The 21,415-nt window shown below is 35.8% G+C and overlaps 1 protein-coding gene across 2 annotated transcripts in view; it reads right to left on the bottom strand.

Annotated features, from left to right (window-relative positions):
- Positions 1–4,707: 4,707 nt before the first annotated feature.
- The window catches only part of COL21A1 (collagen type XXI alpha 1 chain), a 120,436-nt gene continuing 103,728 nt past the window's right edge, over positions 4,708–21,415 (bottom strand). For both annotated transcript variants that reach the window (XM_037056352.1, XM_037056353.1), the window contains 10 exons: positions 18,982–19,035; positions 17,347–17,418; positions 16,257–16,292; positions 12,814–12,858; positions 9,957–9,989; positions 9,227–9,373; positions 9,090–9,144; positions 8,403–8,603; positions 7,552–7,629; positions 4,708–5,982 (listed from right to left, as the gene is read on the bottom strand). In XM_037056352.1, coding sequence (XP_036912247.1) covers positions 5,795–5,982; positions 7,552–7,629; positions 8,403–8,603; positions 9,090–9,144; positions 9,227–9,373; positions 9,957–9,989; positions 12,814–12,858; positions 16,257–16,292; positions 17,347–17,418; positions 18,982–19,035 — 909 coding nt within the window. In that variant the 3' untranslated portion in view covers positions 4,708–5,794. The remainder of the gene's footprint in view (positions 5,983–7,551; positions 7,630–8,402; positions 8,604–9,089; positions 9,145–9,226; positions 9,374–9,956; positions 9,990–12,813; positions 12,859–16,256; positions 16,293–17,346; positions 17,419–18,981; positions 19,036–21,415) is intronic.

The raw sequence follows: 21,415 nt of genomic DNA, 5'->3' as shown, positions 1-21,415 counted from the left end.
TTAGGAAGTCATAATCAGCTCCTGCTGTGAGGTTGCTTTCCTCACTGAGGTTGTCATAAAGTTCCTTAGACAATTCTAATGTACAGTTAGAGTTGAAAAACACAGTAACTTAAAACCTTTTACAAATTAAAAAAAAAATCAGGGAAGTTATCTGATTCATCCAAGGTCACTCATGTTACAGACTGCTTCCTTTTTTAAAAAAAAACAAAATTATTTATTTCAAGAGTTCATTTTGAGTTTCACTCTATGGGAGCTATAGGCCCTTTCCAAATGGCTAAACTGGGGCCACACTGAGAAAACACAGTCACTGTTTCTCAGTTCTCTATGAATTTAGGATGGTACTTCGGTCAGTTATTTGTAGCTGTCATTTTCTTCCAAGGTATAAATGGGAGACTTCTGAAATATATCTATTTATTCAAAATTCTTCTGTAAAAACCTAATTTGGGGAAAGCAGAACATAGAAATATTCAGTAAGCAAAAATACTAATGTGGTCCTTATTTCAAATATGTTATTTAGGGAAAAAATAAATTTTTCTATGGAGCTTTTAAGATAAAGTTTTGGAAAAACATTCTGGAGAAACCTTTGCAGCTCAATTTAACTAAAGTATGGGTTTATTTCTGGTCTTTTTCCCTTAAAACCACAGACTCTTTTTTATTGTATTTTTTTCCATTACCATTTATACCCCTTATACTACCCCCTGCAATCCACACTGTTGTCCATGTCTAAGAGTCTTTTTCCTTTTTGCTTGATCCCTCCACCCTCTTAGCACCCCCACCCAGCTGCACAGCTGTAAGCCTGCTCTCTGTGAGCTTGTCTCTATGTTGCTTGTTAGTTCACTTTGTTCGTTAGATTCCATATATCAGAGAAATCATATGGCATTTGTCTTTCTCTGACTGGCTAATTTCACTTAGCATAAAATTCTCCAGATCCATCCAATGTTGCTAATACTTAGAGATCTGATCGGATTACTGGGGAAGAGTCGGAGGGGGCATAAGAGAAGGTTGCCCGAGGCAATGGTAAACAGCCTGGGGCAGGATTGACTGAGAAGCCGGATGCTCTGGGGCGCATGGAATTAAGGGCCAGAAGATTTGAAATCAAAGAAAGGCAGAGACTGGTTCTCTGGCTCTCTTCCTCCAGGATGCCTGGATGATCATGCAGGCTGCAGCTGCCTGCCTTTCTCAAAGGGCAATATTCTGCATGGATTTTGGATTGGAGAAGAAACTCCAGGTGCAGCCTAGGATCGAGCTGGCCTGGCAGAGGGTTATTTTTATTTGGGGGTTCTAGAGGGGACAGGCTCTGAGGCAGAAGCTGGCTATTCTTCCAAAATTGTGTAGCTTTTGTATCTTGTTTTACTTTGTAAACTGTCTTAAAGAAGTGAGATAATTAAAAACTAACAAGGGAAATGATAAGGGAACTCAGAAGTTAAAGAGTTTAGCCTTAATTGATGGGCTTAGGTGATTAAAACTGTAACTAAAGAGTTACAGATTTTAGCCTTGATAGAGTTCAGTGTCTAAAGCATGTGGAAAGCTGTTATTCCAAAGTTGTGTAGACTTTGAATACAGATTCCTTTCCTTTATCACCAAACCTCTGCCTCTGGAATTTTGCCTGGAGAGAGGTGGTTGGCAGCAGGACCACACTTGTTCAGTAACACTGTAGCAAAGGGTAAAATTGTATTCCTTTTATTGGCAAAGTAGTATTCCATCATGTAAACTTCCCATAGTTATTTTATCCATTCCTCTACTCATGGACACTTGGGGTGCTTCCATATCTTGATAGTTGTAAATAACACTGCAGTGCACATAATTGTGCTTATGTTCTTTTGAATTATGTTGTTTCAAGTTTCTTTGGATAAATTCCCAGAACTGGAACTATACTACGAGGCCATAGTAATCAAAAGAGCATTGTACTGACGTAAAAACAAACACATACATCAATGGAACTGAATGGAAAACCCAGAAATAAATCCACACCTCTGTGGTCAATATTCAACAGAGTAAGCAAGCATATGCAATGGTCTAAGGATAGTTTATTCAATAAATTGTGTTGGGAAAATTGGACAGATATTTGCAGAAAAATGAAACTAGTCTACCTTCTTATACCACACACAAGAATAAATTCAAAGTGGATTAAAGACCTAAATGTTAGACCCAAAACCATAAAATTCCTGGATGAAAACAGGCAGTAAAATCTCAGACATTGCTAGTAGAAATATTTTTTCTGATCTATCTCCCCAGTCAAGGGAAACAAGAGAAAAAAGAAACAAATGAAACTACATCAAACTAAAAAGGTTTTGCACAGCAAAGGAGACCATCAACAAAATAAAAAGACAACCCACTGAATGGGAGAACATATTCACCAATACATCTGAGAAGGGATTAATATCCAACATTTATAAAGACTTTACAAAACTTGGCACCAAAAACACAAACAACCCCATTAAAAAATGGGCAAAGGATCCAAATAGACACTTTTCCAAGGAGAACATACAGATGGCCAATAGACAGATGAAAATATGATGCTCAACATCACTAATCATCAGAGAAATGCAAATGAAAACCACAATGAGAATGAAAACCACAATGAGATACAACCTCACACCTGTCACAATGGCTATCATCAACAAATCAATAAACAAGTGCTGGGAAGAATGTGGAGGAAGGGGAACCCAAGTGCACTGTTGGTGGGAATGCAGACTGGTGCAGCCGCTGTGGGAAGCAGAATGGATACACCTCGAAAATTAAAATGGAACAGACAGACTCTTAATTGAATTTCCCTCTGTGGACCCCATCATGCCCAAAACTCTCAAAGCTTAGGCTCCCCATGCCATAGCCACATAGCTGCCCATTGCTTGTGTCAACATTTTATACATACTGTACCGGATTATGGGACATGTGGATTGACTATGTGTTGTAATCTTTAGGTAATGATGAGAACAACTTTCTGCCTTCCCCAAGCACAACACAGCTCATATACCAGCCAGTGGGCCACACCTGTAACTGAGGAATACCAGGAGTGAGCATTGAACCTCTGCTTTGGCAGTAAAGTTTTCAATCCAAAGAATTAATCAAAGCTCCTAGCCAGAGCCCTTTAATTAGATAAACTGTGCCATACAAAGTTAAAGCAGAAAGTCAAGACATCAAAATATAAAAGGCTTCACTAACTGTGGATTCAACTTATGAAAATGATCTTTTCTTCTTTGGAATAATTAAATCTTTAGGTTATAAGTCTAATTATACTTAGAAACTGGAAAAAACATGTTCAGACTATATATATATATATATAGAGAGAGAGAGAGAGAGAAAGAGAGAGAGAGTTTATAATCAGAGCGTCCAAACTTTTGGTGTCTCTGGTCCACACTGAAATAAGAGGAGTTGTCTTGGGCCACATATTAAATACATTGCAATATGTAATCACAATAATATCTCATAATGATTTAAGTAAATTTACGATTTTGTGCTGGGCCACATTCAGAACCATCCTGGGCTGCATGCAGCCCATGGGCCGCAGGTTGGAAAGCCCTGGATATGATAGATACAATAAGATATATATGACAATAAAATTTAAAATATTATATATATTTTTGCTGCCCTCTACTGGGAAATCGGAGAATGATGTCCAGCTCCATCTAATACTCTGCCTTGTGTGCTTGCATGGCCTATCACGTATGCAGGCATGTTTGTGGTGTATGTGTATACATTCATACATATAAAGAGAAAGAGAATCTCTTCCTCTTATAAGGTCACCAATCCTATCAGATTAGGACCTTGCCAAATATGGTCTCATGAAGGTTATGGATTCAACATACAAATTGGGAGGGGCACAAATCAGTCCATAGGATTATCCCATACATTTCTATCGCACCTTCTCTTTTTTTCAGAAAGAATGTACAGGACTCACCTGTTTACTTACCTGTGACTCGTTAGACATGAATTCCCTCAGGCCAGACTGTACGATATTGCGATTGTATCCCTACCAGGGTAGCTGGCACTTAGTGCTCCTGGGATCAGTGCTGGTTGAATGAATTAATAAATGATAGCAACCACCTACTCTGCTCTTTTACCAGGTATGCACATCAAATGCCACAATGCGCAGGGGCAGTAGGCTTGTTAGGCCTAAGCAGATACCTGCGACTTTGTTGGAGAGAGAACATTGAAGTGTGCCTGATGCTATTTTAGCTACCAAATGTCACGGATTTCATTTTCTTCCAAGGTCCTAATCAAAGTAATAGAATTACATGTCAATAAAGGTAAATACTGATCAACAGCCATTTCGGGGCCAAGAAGCAAATACTTTCTTTCTTTTCTTTTTTTTTTTAAGATTTCATTTACTTTTAGAGAGAGGAGAAAAGAAGAAGAAAGAAAGGGAAAGAAATATCAATGTGAGAGAAAAACATCAATTGGTTGCCTCTCCTACACACCGCAACCCAACCAGGGACCACACCCACAACCCAGGCATGTGCCCTGACTAGGAATCGAACCAATGATAGTTCGATTGCAGGACAATGCCAAACCAACTGAGCCACACTGGTCAGGGCCTATTGAGGTGAATAGCACACCAACTGAATTTCTAAGTTCTTATTTCAAATGAACCCATTATTTAATAGGGTGCATACTTTAATAAATTTTTATACATCGAATAAATAACCGTGTGATATGAACAATATACTCAACAATCAGTTAAAATTATGTATAAAAAAGACACTAAAATCAGGTCTATAAAAACTTTATTGTACTTTGAATAACAAGCATGTAACAAAAATTAGAGCATAATAAGGATTAAATATTTCAAATTATGTTCTTACAAAAGTATTAAGTACAGTACCCAAAGACTATTCATAATATTTTAAAGTCTACTAAAAACACCAAGACATACTACAAAACTGTGGAGTTTCCTTTCAACTACAGCATTTATTCTCATTAGCTTTGCTACAATAAAAGTTAACATATATGAACATACACATATAATAAGTGAAATGGAAAATGAAGGCATACAACAAACATTCCAATTACCTAGCAAGTATGAAGAAGAAAGTCTTTTTAGTATTTCTGAACTTTTGTTTGCTTTGAATATATTGACCAGGTATAATGGTAGTTTTTTTTTTAAGTTTTTAATGTTACACAATTTTGAACATGCCCTATGTAATTGGTATGTTCTAGCTTAGTCATTAATTAAATTTGGTTATCTGCAAATGGAACCAGAGACACATTCATCTTATTCACATGCGATATTGAAGACATAGCACAACCAGGAGTCCATGGCCACCTCGCCCGCCCCAGTGAGCACAGACACTGGAGTGAATGACTACAATGGCGATAAGGTCAGTCCCAGGTCAGTATCAGCCCTGGTCTCATGTCAATGGCCAGGCACATGTTTTGTCTAATGAAGAAGAAGTATGAGTTGTGATATGAAACATGGAATTCACACAGACATGAACTTGAACTGGACTACTCTGCTGCATGGATGCTGCATGTGAAATATTTCACAGTGGCTGAAATGGACCAGCTAAGAGGCAATGGTGGTTTTTTATATTCAACTTAGATTAAAACAAATCGGCTTACAAGAAACCCTTGAGATTTAGTTAATGCCACTAATCTAAAGGCTCCAATTTACTGAGGATCCTTCAAGATCAGTATATGTGACCTTTGATATCTTTTTCCTTAAGGAAAAACAACAATAAAAACACCGAGGTACTTTAGCTTCTTTTCAAGGGATTACCGCTTGTTATCTTCCTGAGATGCAAAAGACCACAAAAGAAAAGCACCATGCCTAGGCTACTGAATGAGGCATTAGACACTAATAGTTTGGTCCTTTTCTAAATGGATCTCTTCCGACAATGACACTAAAACACAGTGATGGATCACAGATGCCAGGGGGACCTGGTTGCCCTTGGACGCCAGGGTTTCCATGATCTCCGTCTTTGCCAGGGAGACCTGGGTCTCCGGGAGGACCTTCTTTGCTTATTCCAGGAGGGCCCTCTGGACCTAAGATGGGACATCAGTAGCATATGAACTGAGGGTTTGGTTTTTGACGGTGACAGAGCTGATTCCGTAAAATATTTAAACTGAAAAAAGTATCTTGAAAATTGTACGTATTTGCACTAATATGAAAAGAAGTACTATTTTGCTAATTCTATGTACCTTCCACTTTGAAAAGGACCACACAAAAGCAATTAGTAATTTTTGTAAAACTAAGTTAAGCTATATTAATATAGCAATTGTGCTACTAATGAAGACATCTAGCTAACATTCTAATATTCCAATTTGTGTGTTGTCCAAACTTATTTCTTTTTTTTAGCATATTTTCTGCCAATATTATTAAAACATATATATTATATATATTATATGTGGCACAAATAATGGCCCTGGCACAAATAATGCCTTTTTATTACAAAATCTTTTATTACAAAACCTTAAGCACATAATTCTGTAACATAACAACACCACACTCAAGCACATCTTATGACATTTTAGGCAAAATGTTCAAATTGCTGTCTATCTCATGCAAGACTTTAATGTACCCTAGCAACCACACTCAAGCAGGTGTTTCTTCTGCCAGACCCTATATATATATGTGTGTATGTATGTGTTTGTGTACACAGTCACACACACACACACATGACTAAAACTCTAATGAAGTCACTTTGTGTTGTCTTTGCAATAAAAAGTTCTACACACTGTCATTATCAGCCCTGGTTGGCATAGCTCAGTGGGTTGAGCATGGGCCTGCAAACCACACGATCGCGGTTCAGTTCCCAGTCAGGGCACACGCCTGGGTTGCAGGCCAGTTCCCAGCAGGGGATGCACGAGAGGCAACCATACATTGATATTTCTCTCCTTCTCTCCTTCCCTTCCCCTCTAAAGATAAATTAAAAATCTTAAAATAAAAAAATTTTTAAAAAGTTCTACACACTGTCATTATCATATACAGTATAATAGGGATCAATACCCATAAGTGTTATAGTACTAATTTTTGAACCTTAGCCTAATTAGTTCAATTAGTACTCTCAAAGAAAGGAGAATTAATTGAGGATACTGGCCTTTTAAAGTCAATGACTCAAAATAACAAAAGCAAAATATTCAAATCTGGTGATGGAGCAAAGTGCTTTTAGGGCACTTCCTACCACTACCACTTCCTGCTACTAGCACCACTAACAAACATTGATTTGATACTGAACTACAATTATAAATATTATTCTAAGTGTTTTTACATATAAAGTATTAAATTATTCGATCGACCCAAAGTTGTATGAAGTAATAGCATCACCTAAAACAGTAATAGCACATATCTATTAAAAACATAAATGCGATCCTCACGTACTGTCCTGCAAGGACTACACGCATCAACTTATTCAGTCCTCCAATAATATCATGATGCAGGTGACATGCATCACGATTGTACAAATGAGGAAACTGAGGTATGGCAAATTATATAACACAGCAAGCAAGAGGATGACTTAAGAGTCTTGGTTTCAAATTATTTGACATAGATTTATGATGATTTTCTTAAAGCAAAATATGCAGCAATGCTTATGAACATATACCAGATCTTACCTGGTGGGCCAGGAGGACCTTGCTCTCCAGGGTAACCAAACCCTTGGCTCCCCTTTGCCCCATTTACTCCTGGTAAGCCTGCAGTGTCAAAGGTGAGAATAAGCTAGTGTTTCCTGTAAAATCATGGCCTCCTAGACTGTTTCTTTCAAAGCTGTTAATACACACATCAAAAGGAAAAAATACATCTTTTCAAAATAGCCTGCCAGCTATTTATTATTAGCAATGGGAAATAATTTTTGAAGCAAACTTTCTAAAATTATCAGTGGCCCAGAAATAATTATTAGGGATTAAATATTAAGAAAGAAAAATGGTTTGGGGATTTTTAGCCCTTTCTGTTCATCATACATGCTCTTTTATTACTTTAGTGAAATATCTATATCATTCATGTAAAATTAAAAAAGAAGAACTATCAATCAACATTTCACATAAACATTCTAAGGCAAAAAGAAGTAAGTTGTAGTTTGTCAGGAAATTTGGTTGTAAAACTTAATTTTTCCTATAATAGAAAGAAATTGAATAATTTTTATGACAAATTACAGAATTCAAAATATAGGAAATAGCATTAAAGTCAAGTAAAATTTCTATTTTTCAACTAAGTCCATTTTCAGTGTTTTCTTTTTAACTTCACATGTGTCATTAATTTTGACCCATCTCTCTCTACTTGAAAATGTTGATTCAGGAAAATAGTGTTTTCTAACTCAGTTAATAAATTATTTAAAGACTAAGGGATTTACAAAAAAATGTTGTCATCATGAAAACAAAGACAAATTCTTTTCTATTAAATAAATTTAGGGTGTGGGCACAAAAAATGACCTTTCTTAGTCATTTGCTTATGCACTCAAATTAAGTACCTTTCAATCCTCTGGCACCTGGGCGTCCAGGAGCGCCCGTTAGCCCAGGAGCACCATCTCTTCCTGGCAAACCAGGGACTCCGCGGGGGCCTTCTGGGCCCACGGGACCGGGCGGCCCAGGAGTTCCAGGGGATCCATGCTGGGACTGGCAACGGTCACAATTTCGAATTCTTCCACTCTGAAGTAAGACTGGTAGCTGGGCTAAAAAAAAAAAAGGACCCCCCAATGTTTAAATGTGAATGAAAATTAACAATATCTCTAATAATTTTTTAAAAATGTACACATGTATATCTTTTGGACAACAATAATTCACTTCTAGGAATTTAATTAAGTAAATAGTCACTGCTTGGTGCAATTTCATTGTATTAGCTGCTTACAGCTGGGGAAAAAAAGTAAAATGTACCCTGAAGAAAAATTTGGTGAATTATATGCATCTATATTTATGAATTAAGTGATCACAATTATATCAGGAAATGTATTAATGATGAAATGGTAAATTACTTTATTAAAATATTATAAAAGAGTACATATAATATTTCATCTTAATTATTAAAATACTAATCTAGGAAAACAGACAAGGGTTTATAAATGTTCTTTGTTTTCTTCTTTATCTTACTTATATCTTTTATAATTTCTACCAAAATTTTGTTCTAATTTTACAATTAGAAAAACTTTCCGGAGACTTACCTCTTAATACATCAGTGCAAACTTGTCGAATAAACTGCTCTGAAAATTCTCTTCCCTGCATCAGATTATTAAGGGTTATAATGTGTATATACCAAGTAGCAAGCGATGTAAACTATGAAAGAAAGTAGAATACATACAGGCTTCCCATCCAATCCTGGAGGTCCCTGAGGACCTGTTTCCCCAGGCTGTCCCTGGGGACCCATAGGCCCCATCAAGCCATCCATCCCAGATTCTCCCTTTGGTCCAATGGCACCTCTGACACCGGGTTCTCCTTTTTCACCTTTCTGAAAGCAAAAGAAGTCCTCAAGAGTTCTATTTAAATATTTCAGGAGGTATAACTGCACCTTAAAAATCATCAATGTTACAGATATAAATACATAATATATATGTATTATATAGAAAACAGATGGGCAATACTGTTATTAATCAGGAGGGAAATTTTATATCATATTAAACTGTCAGTCAACCACCCATCGAACCCTACAAATATCCACTTTCTTCAGTATATTATGTAGGCAATATGCACAGTTCCAGAGAAAAAAATGAATGTGACACAGTCATGTTCCCAAGGAGTTTTAATTCTTGTGAGACAGGCACATACAAAAACACACAATATTGTTCATCAAAAAGTATGCAGGAAAAAATTAGCTCTTATAAAAGAAATATAATAATAGAAAAGAATAATATTGACAAATGCATAACATTTCATATGTAACTTAATAAATTTACATACCCTGAAAGTCACTATTTAGGAACTACTGAAGAGAATAAAAGACATTCTCTGCTTGCGATATCAATTGCTAGATTCACAGTGGGGAAAGGCAGTAAGAACTAAAAAGAGGGAGCATAGTACATAAAGAAACATACCTCTCCTTTTGCACCATGAGGACCTTGAATTCCCTTTGAAAATTAACAGGAAAAAAGCTATAACAAACGTGCAAGCTACAGTACTAGTCATGTGGCATGCGCCACTTACCACACAGTTAGTGAATTTAATTTTTACTTTGAACAACATTGATATAATTAGTGGCAGAATTACACATATAGAGATCTTTTTTGCCTTTTGAATGGAGACTAATGACTAGGCAATGTGCTAACTAGATATATAAAAATGTTAATTTACAGAACTGTGTCATTCTTAGATAAGAATATTTTTATGTCCTGCAGGCAAAATATGTAGATTAGAATGGGATTTTACCTGAATTCTATTTACATGTAAAAATAATAATAGTAATAAATTTTATGCTGACATTTAATAGAAAATATATTACTATTTTAATGGAAATTAAAGTTCAGATAAGGTATATTGGTGATTAAAAGGAGTATTATATTTTCCCATTCATGGGATTAAAGTTAAATTTGATTGCATATTACTGATAAAAAGATGAGTTACAGAAAAGAAACTACTAAAAGTGATTAATAGGGAAGAAAATGACTATTTTTTTCTCATTGATTCAAACAATGGGGAACCCATACATGAAAGTCACTCATTATAATCACTAGCTAAGGATACATGTGATGGCTATATTAAATTATTTCCTACTTATCTTTTTGACATATTTATTCCAGTAACATAATATAGATAATAAGAACTTTCAGGAAAGGCATTAAAATTTTCATTTTTACATTCATCACACCCTCAGGCTCTAAAATCACCCACTATCAGTTTTAAAAAATGGGTATGTTTTTCACAGACATAGGTAGGATTTCATTATTCAATTTTAAAATAAAAAAATATTGGTGTTCTCCAATTCAGTATAAAGTTAGTATATAACAACCCACACAATGAATTTTGAACTTGAGAATTTATTTCTTGATTCCTTAAATATGGATATTTAAATTAGACTAAAGGAAAAAAATGTAAAATCAGTATATGGCACAAAAAAGGTAGCTTCTTAATTAAAGTGTGAGCATAAAAACACTAACTTACTTTTCATATAAAAATCTTAGGAAAATTCTCTCTGTAAATATTGAGGATTCTGGAGAAATGCACAGCATTCCCTACCTGATGGAATCCTACAAATGGAGGCGGTGTAAGAGGAAAGATGAAATAGTTAAATGCTCAGGACTAGAACTGAATTAGAGCTGAAACTGACAACAGCTGGCTGTCATCCGAGAATCCACTAAAATGATTTCAGGAGAGAAACATTCACTTGAACTCCATTCACAACATGAAGGCCAAAAAAAATCACACAGGTCCAGCAATTAGTGGGGTGACAGGTAATTAAGATTTTGTTTACTGAAAGAGTTTGAGTAGACCACCCAGCTGCTGAAAAGCAACTGTACATTAGAATGTCCTGGCCCTGGGGGTCCTCCAGTGAGCTCAGTCCCTGGACATGGGAAACGCAGCTCTCAATAGATGTACAGCAGAAGCCTTCTAGAGGATCCAAACCCTACATTAGGGGGTAGACTAGCAATTTTCCTTAAGAAGGAAGAACAAAACAAGTTAAGGGAACCTTGGAGAGAGTGTCATCTGTAAGACAGTAAGATGGGCTCAAATTCCAAAGGAAATATCCTTCTTTTTAGAGAATTCCTGCGAGTAACAATTTCTCTTGAAAGGCTTAGACTAGGGAGGTTGAATGAATGAAGCAATGAAGGTCCTCCTCTGGGAAGAACTGTGTACGGCTATTGTGTGGTTAATTTGGGAAACTGAGAGGTCATTGTGTGTTGCCAGAGAGGGACACAGGGAGAGTTGGTAATGTCATCAGCTGGGTTTGAGTCGAGTGGAAGAACACTAATCGACGTTTTTCAGGGAAACTCAAATCTAGTTCTCCTCTTAGATACCTTGGTGCTTATTGAGCTTCTGAATTCTCAGTGCTTCTTAACAACTTGCACTCACCTTCCATCCCATGTTACAGACAACCCTGCAGCCATATGCTTTAAAGCACACTTCCGGTAGACTTGCAGATTTCTCCAAGTAAGGAATGCCGAGACCCTCGTCCTTGGAGACACCACTGTAGTTTCATATACGTGTCTCCAGAACTGGTGTAGTTACTGAATCTTTCTCCTACTCACATGCAAAAGAGGCCCACCCCGGGGGGGAGGACTCATAGGCACAGCTTGCCCTTTAAATGCGAACCAAGTTGGAACTGAGCTGAACTGGAGGCAGTGCAACAGGACACACATTCTATTTGGTCCAGTTTGGCTCTGACTGAACTTATGTGCCAGATGGTTATCTCACTGAAACACAGCTCAATGAGGATATTTTAGTCAGGGAAGAAGAAAAATAATCTTATTATATATTTGTTTCATAGCACAGTGCCTCAAGATAGGATATTAATAAGTCTCTGGCACAGTGATTTATTTCTGTGAGCAAACTACAGGACAACAAATACATTCCTCCACTACACATGCCTTGACTGTTCATGTTGCAAGAAGAATATCAAGATTAAACAGTAAGTATGGAGGTGCTGTCACTAGACGGTTGTCTTTGACCAACAAACACTCCTAAAATGGGTGGCATTGACCACCTTCAGCCATTTACATGGCCAGAAAAAAAGCCTTGAAAAGCAAGATTCACAGACACCAATAGAAATGGGATTAGAAAAATAAACAAAAAACAACTAAAGCAAAACATTATACTACCATCACCTACCTTGTTTATCCTTGTGTGATTAGAATGTGCAGTAAATTGACCCTCCTATTTTTATTTGCAAGTACCTCTCCCTCAGCATTGTCCACTTATATTATCTCATTATATTTTCCATCAAAGAAAAAAAGATACCTGTTGCCCTGGAATTCCTGATCTTCCATTTTCTCCCCTTTGACCCTTTAAAAATTTTTAAATATTATTAGTTTCCACACATATGATGTAATCATATATATACCACAAACTGTGCATTATCCTATAATGTAGAAGAAATGTCCCCAAAGCAGTACTGCAAATAGTAAAATGATGTAAGATATGGGGTAGTCTCTTAAAGCAAAAAAAAAAGTGAGAGGTAAATTAACCTAACCTTATAGTTAACATAAAGGCAAGGAATAAACTTTGGGAGAACATGTAAATAACTTTAGATAGTTGAGAATGTTCTGCTGAGTCTGCATTAACAGCGTGAAAGTAATTTAAAAATCAAATGGATGTGGACATTTTATTAATTTAAATGACATAATTACATTTGGTGTTGATTATACACATTTGAGGACAATAAATCCTCTTTAAGGATATTTTTAAAAATTAAAAATATACTACAAAAATATTTTGAGTGAAGACATTTAAAAACAAACAAGAAGAGAGAAAAATTAATAAATATATAAACACATTTGTCCACTCAATAAATATTTTTGGATATCCACCATATAAGACACATTGTACTAGTACCTGAAGGGCTACTTCATTCCTATGATGAACAAGATAGTTAGCAGTTTCTAGGAAAACATATGCCTTGATAATATAATCAAAGATCAAGTGACTAAAATATTAAATGATCACTATGCAAATCACTTTTGCATAGTGATTTGTTCATTTTCTTACATAAGTGAATTCCCAGTATTTATTGAGAAGCACCTATTTGCTGGACCTTGGGGACACAAAAACAAAGATATTGGGTTGGCCAAAAAGTTCATTTTTTTCCCGTAAGATGGCTCTAGTAGCACTTAGTTGTCTTTAACTTCCTTTGACACAATTTGTTAGATTGTATTGTGACAGCTGTCATATCAGTGTGCATTTTAAAAAACTTATCAAAATTGCTGAATTTTTATCTATCCACTTTAATATTGTAAATGGAAGAAAATATGTAACATTTTCATCATATTGTGCTTTGTTATTTCAAAAAAGGTAAAAACACAGCTGAAATGCAAAAAAAAAATGTTCAGTGTATGGAGAAGGTGCTATGACTGATTGAACATTGTCAAAAGTGGTCTGTAAAGTTTCATGCTGGGTATTTCTTGCTGGACAATGCTCCACAGTCAGGTAGACCAGTTGAAGCTGATAGTGATCAAATCAAGACATAGATTGAGAACAATCAACATTATACTGTGCAGGAGGTAGCTGATATACTATCCAAATCAATAAAGTTATTGGTGAAAATGAAAAATGTGTCTTTTATTTTATGGGGGAAAAAATCATACAGACTTTTTGGGCAAACCCAGTATCATTATTGCCTTCAAATTGCTTGCTAAGTGGTGGGAAAGACGCAAGTAAATCAAGGATGAAAACTTTTAAAAATAGAATAATGAAAATACTATCTGACAAATGCACAAAGTATAATTAAACATCTGACAGGAAGGGACACAGGAAGGGACATCTGACAGAGAGGGTAGGGACAATGACAACCCTGAGGGCAGCCTTTCACAACAAGTAAGAAGTAGCCCACAGAAGAAAAGACAGGAGTGTGTACCAGGGAGACATACAGAATAAAGGCAAGTATTCCTCTTGGCTAAAGCAAGAGTGGATAATAGTGAACAGAGTAGCAAGAGGTAAGACTGTAGAAGGTTCAGTTGAACCCAGAGGAACTTTATGGATCAGACTTTATCTTAAATTGTATGGGGTACAGTCTGCGTAATTTTTAAGCAGATAGGTAATTTAGTTATTGCCTGCTGGGAAAAGCGTGTGGGGGTGGGAGAAAGGGAGTAGACCAGAACCAAATAGCCCAGTTAGGAAAACATCACAGTAATCCCAGAGCACTGATAAGTGAATAGATAGTGGGGGCAGGAAAGAGAGAACAGCCACGTTCAGGAGACATTTAGATGTAAAACCACATGTGAAGAAATTGGAAGAGACTGAGTTTTAAGATGACTTCTAAAACTTTTTTCCTCCTTTGCGTGACTGCATCATAGTACCAGTTACTATTAGAGAGAACTATGGTTAAGAGACGATTTATGAGGAAAGATGACAAATTCTGATATGAATTCATTAAGGTGCTCATAATATATCCAAAAGCAATACCAAGGAAGGAAATTGGAATATATGGGTCTAGAGTTCACAGACATTTACTTAAAATTTACCTCACTTCTAATTTCAAAACTAACTTAGAGGAAGCATGATAATACTTGAATATCTTCATAAAAATAACTTTTTATGAAAAACAACTTTTAGACTGTTACCTTAGTGGATTTTGACTCTATCAATTATACTGATTTAAAATTTCCTTTTATTCCTCTAAAAATTCTAGAGCTCTCGAAATTCTATCTGTAGAATTTTGCAAAGTATTTTTCTTTTTAAATTAAGCTTATTCTACATAAAATTCAGCCACAATAACTAAGTTTTATAATCTTAAAAACATTGCAAAAGTTCTGTCTGGACATTGGATTTGTAATTCATGGCTAGAAAAGTCTCCCATTTCTAAAACTTAACAAATTGAAAGACCAGCAGATATAACTCATTCTAGAGAAGTATATCCCATTGAGTCTACCAGGGGCATCCTACCCATGGGGCAGTTGTCCAGTTAGGGAGGAAAAACCCATCCAACAGCCACTTAAACTGAGGTGAAAATGTCTTTGTTTTCCATAGTAGGAGTATGGTTCTTCTCCTTGCCTTTGTTGCTAAGACACCCAAAACAAACGGTCCTTCTAAATTACCATAAATTTCCTCAGTCTGATATAATTTCCTGTTTAATTCTCCTATTTATGAAATATATTTGTATACTTGATGTTAATGATTGCTTATCAAATTATTTGTGCCATAGCCATTTCAAATTATTTTGAAACATATATACTATAAATATATCAATAAGTATATATATTTAAAGTATATAATAAAATCCCTATCTTTATTTTTTTGAATCACTTGGTTTCTAAGTTTTCTATAATAGTGAAATGTTGACAAATCCTTTTTTAAAAGATTTTTTTAGAGGAAGGAGAAGGGAGGGACAAAGAGATGGGGAGAAACATCAATGTGAGATAAAAATATTGATGTTTGCCTTTTATATGCACCCCAATCAGAAACCACACCCATAAGCCATGCATGTGCCCTGACTGGGAATCGAACTAATGATCTTCCAGTTTTCAGGACAATGCCCAACCAACTGAATCACTCTAGCCACCTCAGATGAAGAATTTTAACATTAGACTTGATATGGTTGAAAAGTTTAGTAGCAAAAGCAGAAAGCGGGGATTTAACAATGAGGCACTGATGGTTAAAGGTGAAGGAACTGGAAAAGCAATATAAGAATTAAGAAGAATAAAGCACTGATTTCACTGCCAGGTAGGGGAAAAAAGCCAATAATATACCTGAATGCCTTTTTCACCTTGACTTCCTTTGTCCCCCTACAAAAATAAATGCATCATAATCTAGTATATTCTGTATCATATCAAATAAAAACATTTTTCTTCAGCAAAGAAAATTGTATGATCTTATGCAAATTCCACAAGTGCCTTATATATAGAAACTGACTCTAACACAATAAAATTCTCTTGGAGAAGAGAATAAAATAACATTGTCAAAATAATATTCTAAATGAACATCTTCTTTTGCTTTCACACTCAAAAGAAAATTTACTGTTTTTAATTTACCGGGAAGAAGAAAATATTTTATATTGATCACCATCTGAGGTTAAGAAAACAAGAAAGGACTTATTTTGACAAATGTTTTTTTAAGAAATCAAACTGAAAATTTCCACGTCATAGTAGCCACACATTTATAGGAAACAACATAAAACACAATGTTCAAATGATATTTTAGATAACATTTGCTTCAAAAGTGAAGTTTGGGGGGGAAATAACATTTCATGATAATAAGTTTCCTAGAATTTCTCACCTAGAAGAGACATTAGAGACCAACTAATTCAATGTCCTTGTTTGTATATATAATGAACTTGCAAATTGGGAAAGGTAAGCACTTGCCCAAAGTTGAACTTGGACACACTTTCCAAATTTATTTTTTTTACATCATTATGTTATCTAAACATAGAGTTTTGTGTTTATAGCAAATAAAATATAGATTTTCTTTTATATGCCAAATTTCTGAACAAGGAAATCCTTTAATCTAAATATATATTCACGGTAGATTTACTTACATTCACTAAGGGTCTAACACTTAATTGCTGCTATGAAGATAATTCCTGTGTCAGCGAGCACTGTCTACTGCACATCAGAACAGAAAGGACAAGGATCGCTCTAGGCATATTCATTTAGGGGCCAAGAAGACAATACACTAGGGGTGGGAAAATGAACCGGAAGAAAATTCGGACAGCAAGGGATATGAAGATGATGACTGATATCATGAAAAGTATAAAAAGTCTTACTATCCTGTTTTCACCAAAGGAAAACTACATATAAGTAGCTGATTAGAAGTGAATTATACCTCCTAAACAATGCATACCTTTTTTCCTTGAATTCCAGGTAAACCCAGGTACCCTGGTTCTCCCTGGGGTCCCACTGCTCCTTGTTCTCCCTAGATAAGGCAGGAGTTATATAAAGATCACAGACCTACTGCTTATAAACACATACCACTGTTTTTATTTCTACATACATCTCATATTTTAAATTGATGGCTAAAAATTTGATTGACATTTAGAGTTATTCCTGCAGGAATAATAAAGAATGAAAAGTTTACTGGAGTCCCAATAAAACTTCTTATATATATTTTCCTCTAGTTAAGAAGTTCTGGTAGCATACTGTATTCTAAAATATTATAAATATTTGGTACTTTTATTATATTTTATAAGTTCAATTAAGTAAATAATAAAGTAGTAAAAATAATAAACATAGGTATTTTTTTCATTTACTAACCACTTTTTCTTTCTCCTTGAAACTGCTCTTTCTCAAACTGCTACTTTAAAAAACATTTTATTGTTACAAACTGGTAGGTAAATAGAAAAAATAAAAATTATTAAAAGTCTCATTACCCCCTATTTTTATTTTGTTATATTTTTTTCTCTTTACCCATCACAACCATACATATACAACTTACTTACTATCATGTGCTAATGCATGCATAATTTTCACCTTTTACTTCAACCTATATTATTATGAAGTTCTTTATATGCCATTATAATGTTTTAAAAAAACATACTTTTAATCACAGGATAGTATTGAACTGTATTGATTTACTGCATTTTATTGAATAAAATTCCAATAGTGTTAAACACTGGTTTTTAAAATTCTATTTTTATAAACCATATTGGGGTGAATACCTTTTAGTTAAATTGTATATGCAATTATATTTTTTCTTTATACATATGGAATATTATTTTCTTAGAAGTAAATTCTTGAGTTGTTTCAGTACAAAAATTATCCTAAGTTACCTTAATTGTCTACTTTCCATCAACATATAGAGGATATTTTTTTAAACTCTTAAGTAAGGAGGTTCTCAGACAGCACTTAGTGACGATGTATCCACAGTCTTCTAGTTAAAAATGTAACAAATGGGACCTAATCCTAAATGGTCATGGTTGATTTTTTGTTTTGTTTTGTCTTTGACCATCAGTCTGAAACTCTGTCACACTAACTAAAGACTACTGTCTTTTGTAGAAACTAAGTCTGGTTCTCTTCGCTCACTGTGCCCTCTCCTGAGCTGCTCAATAATTCTCTAGATTTCTAAAAGCTGAAAATCTCATTGAAATAAACATAAACCTTTTGGCATGGAGGAAACTGGCAAGGGCGGCCACTCTGAAAATAAACAAAGGAACAGCACCGTGAACGGGAGCCACACACACTTGTTCCCAGCCGTGGGAGGGAGTGTTATTCTCCAGACCAGAGAGAAGGTCCATATTAACACACACCTTTTACCACTTCTAGGAAGACCAAGTCACAGCATATTTCATGTCTCCACTACCCAAACTATGAGAAAATATCAAAAAAATGGGTATGAAATTGGCCCACACTGGTCATTTCCTTTCATGTACCTTAGCTTTGTGACAAAGGCACTCCTAATTTCAGATCATGTTCCTTAAGGCATACAAATGTCAATTATACTTCTTTGGAAATATTTCCAAATGCATCAGATCACAATTACCTTGAGCCCAGAAGCCCCAGGCATCCCTTGAAGTCCAGGTTCACCTTTATTCCCCTGTCAATGCACCAAAACCATTTGAATTTTTTAAATTCAGTAATAACTTATGTGATATAGACACAGAAATGCCTTAAACATAATTTTTATATTTTCAACTTTCCAATTGTTTGAAACATAGACTCTATGCATTAAAAACCACTAACAAAATCTCTTTCATGCAAGGAAATGAGTTTGCACATGAATAACGTTCTCTAAAAGTATATGTTAAGTGCTGTTACTGGCTTGTTACACTGGCAGGTCCAAGTATAAGGGGAGAGATTCAACCTTTAGGGACCAGAGCTACGTATCAAGGTCTCCACACTGCACAGACTGAAGGCCCCCTTTGGGTTAGGGCTTTATCTTTGCCTTGCTGCACTTTCTCACTACGGCTCACCTTCAGAATGCAGCTGAAGGAACGAAACAGCTTCAAATGTATAGTGGCTTCTTTAAAGAAGTATGAATCAGAAAAAGTTCAATTTGTGCTCTTTTTCAAGATTCCAGCACAGTCCCTTCTAATAGACTGGGAGAGCAAGACCTAGCTCATAGCAAAGACTATAAAATGGGAAAACAGGATTGCAAATAAAAGAGAGAACATGCCTGCTGGCTAACCAGGAGAGACCATCAAGAGTAGTTCTGGTTTGCAAATATATGTTGATTCCTGAAATCACAACACAGTCAACGTCTGGCCAAGGCCCCAGTGAGACATCTGGAAGGGACAGTGAACCCAGAGCTAGCCTGGGTTCACCCATAAGGGAACCAACCTCTTTTCAGCTCTTGAAAAGTTTTCTAGGCTGCTCGTGTTGACAAACATGTGAACCTAATATGTAGTTTTAATGAAAGCATTGAGCACATACAGCATTGTTGAACCACAGAACAATGGATCCTTAACATGTCTAATTCTACAAGTGATTAAGCTGAAAATCCCAGAACTGAGGGGACTTGCCAAAACTTACAAGACTTGATTCTGTTAATATAACCTAACATAGTTAAGCAATGTTTTTAAAAACTGGGACATAGTATGGTAAAGTAGACTTTTTCAACAGCTCTTTTAAAAAGAGGTCTTTTAATTCAAATTAGAAGTGTTCCAAAGATCTACCTTAGAGTTTCAGCCTCATCCCTGACCTCGTGATACAGCTCCTTGCCCCGCTGGCAGAGAGATAAGCTGATACAGAGGTCAGCAAACTGGGCCCATAGGTTAAATCTAGCCCAACACACGTTTTGGTAAATGGTGTTTAAGGGGCACACCGGGACATCCCACACAGTTGGTATCTGTCCGTGGCTGTGTTTGCATTGAAACAGCAGAGCTGAGTAGTTGCAGCAGAGACTACATGGCCCTCAGAGACTGGCCCTTCACAGTCTCCAACACTTGCACTAACTAGGACACTACATGCAAAGAAGTTAAAATGTTTCCTTGAGAAGATTACATTAATAGTTATAATTTTAACATTCTGAATCTATTTTTAACAAAATAACTGCATAAGTACAAGATAAGAGAAACCAAACTTTGTAGTAATTCATGTAAAAATAACAAACCATGATACTGGAAATAGTCCCTTGGCTCCCCAGCCAAATCTACGGAATCTTCAAATGCCACAAACACATTGTTCTGAAGTCTTTTTATTGGAAAATCCAGCAGAATTAATTGACCTCCCGCTCAGTGAGAGTCAACAATATGGAGTGGCTAATTTTTAAAAGCTGATGAAATGTTAGGCTGTATTCTCAGAGTTTAGAGCATCCAGAATACCATGGGAGAGTCCATGTACCTCAGATACTTAAGGGGTATAGAATTCTACATCTTTTTTAAAAACTGACCTTGAAAACTTATGAAGAGCCTCTATGTGGTGAGCCCAGTCTCTCCAAGGTTTTACACCAACTCTGCCTAGCTCCTGTAGCTGGGACCCACAATGCTCCAGGATCCACGAGGGTCCACCAATGGGGAAAGGGAGGCTACTTTCCCTCCTTACTGGGCTCCCATGACATCTTATCCTGTCTCTTCTTTAATGCTCAGAAACTAAGAATAGATTAGGTCAACTAATCATTTAGTATGCCAGGTCTATTCCCCTGGTATAATGTCTAACTAAAGGCTGAATGTTTCCAAAACTGCAACTCTATCACTTCATTTGCGGAATTTTCCTAAAATATACTCATTAAATGGTTGAGAATAGTTTCCTCAGTTTAGCGAGAACATATTTAGTTTCATCCTCTAAAAAAAAAAACAGCAAAAAAAAGTTGGCAGCATAGGGTTTTATACACCTAGAAAATAGTCATACTGTGGTAATAAAAGAATTTCACTCGTACTATCTGATCTGACATCTGAAATATATTTGTCAAGCCTGCCTTACTGTTTTAAATTCTACAAGTTAAGATAATATTCTATCTTACCCACAGTCCTTAGGGA

Source organism: Sturnira hondurensis, unplaced genomic scaffold (assembly GCF_014824575.4).
Source record: "Sturnira hondurensis isolate 20B ecotype Veracruz unplaced genomic scaffold, ASM1482457v3 Scaffold0008908, whole genome shotgun sequence".
Lineage (NCBI taxonomy): Eukaryota > Metazoa > Chordata > Mammalia > Chiroptera > Phyllostomidae > Sturnira > Sturnira hondurensis.
Note: the sequence above shows the minus strand (reverse complement) of the source record. Positions and strands in the feature narration are given on the sequence as shown.